Genomic DNA, 7,208 nt, shown 5'->3' on the forward strand with positions numbered 1-7,208 from the left:
CTGATCGATAGGCCATCGCTGCCTTGGCCCACACGCGTGTGTGCGCGGCTGCACCGTTCTGATCGGCGAGCCAGCGCGCGCCGTGCTAGAGATAAGCATACAAAGGGATATACGATTTAAGTTTAAACGAGTCCTTATCTTCTAATCAGAACTAACAGATCGAGCCTGAATATAGGACGCCAGGTCGAGCGGCCGTAACGGCACAACGCGTGATGCTTGGCCCTGCCTGCTTATAAAAGGCCAAGCCATCATGTAAACGGAGGAGGGAGGGCGCCCAGGATGGCGGCGCGGCGCACCCCACAACATCCCCAAACCAAGACCCGGTCATGAATGGGCGAACAGTTCCAGAGATCGATCGGGAGCCTGAAGAAGCAGTCTCTGCAGAAGGCGCCGCCGGCGGCGACACACGCCAGGGGCAGCGAGCAGACCGCATACGGCGTCGCGGCAAAGTCACACGATCCACATCAATCAGACGGGAAGGCAACGGAGGTCGCACCCAGACGCACGCACGAGGAGATCGAGGAAGAAGGCAGCGCTCAGACGCCCCCAAGTCAAGGCGAACAGGTCCAAGACTCCATCGATCGATCGAGGGCCAGACGCAGGGCAGCGCAGAGAGTGAGCCTAAGTCGGCGGCAACGGGACTAACAGGGATCCAGAAGGCTAGACGCACGACCGTGCTATACGCGCTCAAGCCTCAAGACGACGTACAGGAGGACCACGAGGGCTGCGACGGGCGCGCCCATGGCGGCAGCACACCACTTGTGCACCCAGGCACAGCCGCCCAGGACGGCGAAGACCTGCACGGCAGCACAGCGGCGCCTTACACGTACGAAGAATCTACATGCAGGGCAGCGGGCCGGGCGCGCCCAAGACGGCGGCGCACGCCGCGCACAAGGTCATGTAGGAGATCGCCATGCATATCACATAAGATCTTCTTTCTACTCGTTTACATCCAGATGCAGGTCAGGGTGAACAGGAGAAGATCCCGAGGTAGGACGCAGGTGCGGCGCCCACGTGCCCAAAGATGGCCGGCGGCGCACGCCGTACATAAGGATGGGTTCATTGAGGTGTACATGACCAAGAGGGAGGTCAGCGAGACGCCGCGTCCAAAGCATGGCGTCAAGCAATGCATGCATAACAAGAGTACAGGTGTCCTTGGACATCAAGGACAGCGGCCGGCCACGTGCTCGTCCAAGGGGGACGCTGTACAGGGAGATGAGTTCTTCTTTTATGATGGTACGTAAAGAACCCTCTATCTTCCTCTCTTCCTCGTCTGTGCAGGTGCCATGGAGATAAAGCAGGCAGGAGGCATGCCGTTGTCTTTAGAGATTGGCCGCGTGATTTTGCGACCACCTTTTGACGTGGTCCTGATTGCTGTCGCAGGCCGTGCGCCATGTTACGGCGCCCGCTTAGTGCGGGACGCCGTCTTGTCAATAATCAGCACACGTCCGTCCATGCCGTTGGTGCGCTCGTGGGCGATGTCTACATATTGCACGCCCTAGGCCGGGCGTTCTTCATCAACAAATGCCATCATCAAGGCATGGTAGCCATGCCCGTGTGGTGTCCACTGAGACACCGCCATACACGGCGCCAGGCAAGGGCAGCATGCACGTACAACGCATGTTGTAAAGCATGCGCTCTTCTTTCATCATGGTAAATACATATTTCTCTATCTTTCTCTCTTTTCTTCTACCCAGGTGCCATGGAGGTGCATGCAGGAGGCATGCCGTCGTCTTCGGAGCTTAGCAATCTTGTGATTGCCGTCCGGGCCGTGCGCCACATTTTGGTGCCCGCCCGAGCGATGCGGGACGCCGCGTCTTCATCAACATCCTGTCAACATCAAGCACCATCGTGTGCGAGGACACGATGTACATGGGCATCGTCTATACCTTGCTGAATGGGGCATCGTCTCCATCTACAAGCTAGCCGACATCCATCTGAACGCCGCCGCCGGTGGCGGCACAGTTGTTGGCGATTTCTGCATCGTTCGTGTCATCGGGAGGTGCCCATCGACCCGCAGCTCTCCCCCATTGTCAAACGACACCGCTCATGGTGGCCTTCTACGTGGTGTCTATCAATACACCGCAATACAGGGCGCCCTGCTTACATGTCCTTCATCGACCCGGCGTCGTGACGCCGCCGCACATGGCAGCCTTCTACCTGGTGTCCGTCGAGACACTACCGTACAGGGCGCCCATCTTGGCGCATCCTTCATCGACCCGACGTCGTCGCTAACGGCGGCCTTCTACGTGGTGTCCGTGGATACATCGCCATACATGGCGCCCGCCTTGGCACACTTTTGAACAACTTCATGTCATGCATGTCACCGCTCGTGGCGGCGTTCTACGTGGTGTCCGCTGAGACACCGCCGTACGGGGCGCTCGTCTTGGTGCATTCTTCACAGGTTAATGCTGCTCCTGGCAGCCTTCTACGTGGTGTCCGCTAAGACACCACTATGAACATGGCGCCCGCCTTAGCGCAGTGTTCACCAACTTGGCATCAATACGATGTCACTCGTGGCGGCCTTCTACGTGGTGTCCATTGAGACACCACCATACACAGCGCCTGCATTGGCGCACTCTTCACCAACTTCGAATCAGCATGCCGCTACTCATGGCGGCCTCCTACACGGTGTCCGTCGAGACACCTCTACACGGCGCCCGCTTGGGCGCATCCTTCATTGACTCATGGCGAGGTCTCTTGCACCTCCGACAGCATCTACATCATCGTCTTCGACATCAAGTCTACTCCCTCATCCGCATTTGCCGATGGAATTCCGGCATCCAAGCATCTTCTCCAACACCGACTAAGCACCGGCGACGCGAATCCACTCCACCGACATGTCCTTGTATCGATGAAGTACATCACCACACCACATGCTCTTGCTGGGCACCGACGCTAGGTGACGGCAAGACATCCTGTCCGGTCCGACGAGGCGGACATTTTACAGGCCGGGTACCGACGAGGCGAAGGCCACTTCATCAACCTGTCCAGCTGAGAAGGCGCGTGTCAGCTAGACACTTCATCGTACATCGACAAGACAGCGCAGCACGCCATTCGGCACCTGCACGGTCGAACGGTCGTGGCTTAGTATCGACGGAGCGGGGTCGTTCCACCCCTCTCTTCCTATTCATCACCACCATCTTCTGCACCAAGCACAAGGAGAAGACAAGACTTGAAGACGACACCATTGCATCAGCTTAATCGGAGGTGGTCTGCAGGCTTGACCTGCGGACGTAATTAAGCGGGAGCTTTTCGAGGCCCCGTGAACCAAGAAACCGCAATCGCCTATGTCATGTTGGCCGTGCTAGCAGGCCACACAGAGCGCATGATGTATAAGGGAACTTGCAATTTCGTTTCTCCATGTTGAGATTAATAAAATACATGTTTTCCTACTTTGTTTTATTTATTTGTGTACATTAGTACAATGGCACGCCCGCACCTTTTTCTTTCCCATGGAGCGTTTGAGAAAATACACTCTCTGCCTTAGAGTTTCATTATTTTTCTCGCCAAACACATGTCATAGCTTCTTGTTTGCAGCCTACCATCTCCTTATAGCATGTCCTAATTGTTCAGTGATGGTAGGTATCAGGCTTGACATTGTTCTAACTGAACCTTGGCTTGTTAAGGACAGTCTTTATTTAGGCGAAAGTTTGTAAGAACCAATGATAGCAAAGCTGCCAATGCCATATACGGAAGTTGACAGCAATCTGCACTTTTGATTCTTGGTGAACTATTTCAGAATTGTACTGAACTCTAGAATTTACCATGCCTTTTCAGTTAAATTTAACATTAATCCTTTTCGGTGAAATCCTATATGAAACAGAGTGTACGCATCATAAAAGCAGAGGGATGATTCTTATAGTAAAATATCAAGATATTTACAAAAATAAATAAAAGATGATTGGTTGAGTGACACTAATTCTATAGTAACTGTGATAGTCCCATGCACGCCAAACATACTGTTTTTCAAGAATGTAAAGCTAGTTTATTGTCAATATATTGTCACGACCCAAGAGGCCCATGACCCAGGAGGACAAGAAGGCCCAGCACCTATGCAGCCCAGACGTGGCACCCGAGTAAGAAGGGCCATAGTCCGTGATTAAACGGCCCAAGGACAAACGTCAGCTAGGGTATATGACCGTCATCGTCTCCATCGAGCTCGGCATGTAGAATCAGAACTCTTAGAGCACTGCGTGCTTTCCCTGTAATCTCTTCTTCCTCCTCCAGATCGTCCCTCTTCTATGCGATTCTGTGTATGGGAACTGATTACCGTCTAGTGTGGCGCTAGAGAATGTCATTCCTGTGACATTTTGGTATCAGAAAGCCATCTCCCCAAAAAAAATTCCGCTGTTGCTCAAATTATCTCGAGCGATTTTTGAAATCCTTGGCGACGGGTGTTGTTTCTCTTTGAGATTCGACGCAAAACACCTCCGGTGTACCCTAGCTCAGTTGAATCGCTTTGGAGCGAGCCGCCACGGTGAAATCAAGCAAGCCCACACTGACGGTGAGGATGACGACCGCCGAGCTCTCGCTTCAGTAGATCCAGCAATTGGTCACCTCGGCGGCGACGGTGGCGCACAACAACGCTATGACGGCACAGGAGCACACCAAGCAGATCGATCTCCTCACCAGTAAGATCGATTATGTGCTCACAACTCAATCGACGCTGCTGACAGAGGCGCGTCAGACTAATTCCACGGTGACGCGGTTGGTCAACTCCACCAATTCGCATCACACGGAGTTTGCGGGGCTGGTGCATCGGGTGGACAGGCTGGAGGCCATCCCATCGGCTTCACCCATCCACATCGATGATGATCAGCGGGCCAAGGGCCACGGCGATGAACATCCAACCCAGGGGCATCCCAATCGAACTCACCAGGTTCGTGGGCGTCCCCTGGAACAAGGTGAGCGTGCTAGTGCTCAGTTTGCTCCACATGTTACTTTTCATGCTGATATTGATGCGCATGGAGAGGGTTCCCATACTGGCAGTCAATTTGGTAATGCTAAAATGCCAATGACAGATTTCCCTCGCTTTGATGGTGAAGATCCAAAATGGTGGAAGGATTGTTGTGAAAAATACTTTCATATGTTTTCTGTTCCTTCCCAAAATTGGGCCGGTTATCCCACTTTACACTTTCAGGGTCTAGCTAAATCCTGGTTACAGAGTCATGAATCTCTGTAACATTCCAACAATTTCAAACTCTTACATGTGCATTGCATCCATAAACATCATGCCACAATTGCATTTTTGAATTCAAATTTGAATCTCAAAAGGCTTTGGAAAGATTTTATTTCAATTTAAACCTTAGGGTTTACACCCATTTGAGCTTTGGATCTTCAAACCAATAGGGTTTATTTATAAAAGGGGTTTATTGCATACATAAGCTATCCCATAATTTTTGATAATTATTTGGAGTTGAAAAATTATTTTATTTGAAAGGCATTTATAGGGCAAATGTATTTTTATATATTTTATTTTGAGGGGAAATTACTCCCAAAAGGGAATCATGATAAAACATGATTTTACAAATTTTCTGGAATTTATTTGGACCAATTTGGAGTTCAAAATAGAAAGATATCAAAGAAATAAGAAAAACAGAAAAAGAAAAGGGCTAAAAGAAAAAAAAAAGGAGAAAACCGGACCGGACCGGCCTGGCCAAGTGGGCCGCACCGGCCCCGTCCGACCGCGCTCGACCGAGCCCGACCGGCCCCGCCGCACGCGCGCGCGCCCGCAGCCACTAACAGGTGGGGCCCACCTGTCAGGGCGTTCGTTCCCGAACGAAAGCGCCCGTGCCGCTGCCGCTGAGTCCGCGCCGGATTCCGCCGCCGCAATCTTCGGAATCCCGGCGATTTAGGCCTTCCAGAAGCAAGCCGAGCGCGGCACTATAAATCTCGGAGCTCTCCGCCTCTTTCGGCTCTGTTTGCCCGCACCCGCACGTGCCCACGCCGCCCCTATTGCTCGCCGGAGGTCTTCGCCCGCCGCCGCACGTTTTGGTCGCCGCCGGTGAACTCTAAGGTCAAAACTCCGCCCATTTCTAGCCGTTCGCTTTCCCTCATCCTTGCGCATCTTCTGACGTGCTTGCTTTTTCCTTTTGCGTGCCGCAGCCCATCGCCGTCGTCAAGCCGAAGCTTCGTCACCGGCTGCCGCCTCCTTGTCGTCCTGGGCATCGCCCCGTGCGCTCCCGGAGGACCTCGTCGCCGTCATCGGAACCGCCATGCCGCGCCGCACCTCTCGTACACCTCCCCGAGCCGTTAGCTTCACCGGAGAAGCCGCCCGCCGCCCGCCTGTGCCCTCGCCGCCGTCTCCCTCGTCTCCGGCGACCGCCGCTGCCGCTAGGTAAACCCTAGCCCACCCCGACCGTCCAATCGTGATCCAACGGCCGAGATTAGATCTCACATTTTAATTTGAATCGAGCCGGTACCAACCAATCAGGAGCTGCCACGTGGCACCCGAATTATAAAATGAAAATCTAATTTTAATTCCTGGAATAATTAGAAATGGCACTTTTGCAAAAAAGCCCTGTAACTTAAAATGCTTATAACGTTTAAACCCTTTGGCCAAATTTGACAAACTTGACCTTTTTGGAAAGCTCTCATCCTGTAGAATCTTTGGGCACTGTCCAATTTCAAATTTGAATATTTGAATCACAGTCAATTTACAGAATAGGGTTTAATGCCATTTAAATCATAACTAATGATTTAGGAGTCCTTTTTAATTGAAACGAGTGCCCAAAAATTTGTTTTATTATCCTCTGTCCATTGGGACAGAGCAATAAATATTTTGAATTAAATTATTGGATTACCTTTGCCATTACCCTTCCACCAATTGCCATCGTAAGTAGTTGATTGCTACGCTATGTTAGTATACGTGGGAGGGAACCTCAATTACCTTGAAACAGTTATTATGAAGTATTTTGGAAACCTGGCAAAAACAACTTTAATGAACCATCCTGGGTGGACTGCTTTGAGATTTTGAGATGTTATGCGACGTCAGGTCCATTTCTATGGGTCCCTCTGAGTCGAGTCTTCGTGGATTCGGAGATGGATCGTCCATGGACGTCTCCCCGTGGATTCGGGGAGCGCTTGCGTCGCAAATGTGGAATGCCACCTGGGGTATCAGAGACTGGACTAGTTTCCTGTTTAGTAGCTTCCAGTACAACCACATGGTAATATGGGCTCTGCCAGGATGGATGTAAGACATATGA

The 7,208-nt window shown here is 51.9% G+C and overlaps 1 protein-coding gene across 1 annotated transcript; it reads left to right on the forward strand.

Annotated features, from left to right (window-relative positions):
- The first annotated feature begins 283 nt into the window (after positions 1–283).
- On the forward strand, positions 284–1,578 carry LOC104582594. The gene is made up of 2 exons (XM_014898856.2): positions 284–1,236; positions 1,384–1,578. The coding sequence occupies exons 1-2, from the start codon at positions 327–329 to the stop codon at positions 1,500–1,502; spliced, it is 1,029 nt and encodes a 342-aa protein (XP_014754342.1). The 5' UTR covers positions 284–326; the 3' UTR covers positions 1,503–1,578.
- The last annotated feature ends 5,630 nt before the right edge of the window (positions 1,579–7,208 follow it).

This window comes from Brachypodium distachyon, chromosome 2 (assembly GCF_000005505.3).
Source record: "Brachypodium distachyon strain Bd21 chromosome 2, Brachypodium_distachyon_v3.0, whole genome shotgun sequence".
NCBI lineage: Eukaryota > Viridiplantae > Streptophyta > Magnoliopsida > Poales > Poaceae > Brachypodium > Brachypodium distachyon.

Excerpts from the sequence above, each read along its gene's own strand:
- LOC104582594 (XM_014898856.2), top strand. The coding sequence starts at position 327 with ATGAATGGGCGAACAGTTCCAGAGATCGATCGGGAGCCTGAAGAAGCA. Across the intron at positions 1,237-1,383 it reads TGAGTTCTTCTTTTATGATG|GCCGTGCGCCATGTTACGGC; the intron begins GTACGTAAAGAA and ends TTGCTGTCGCAG.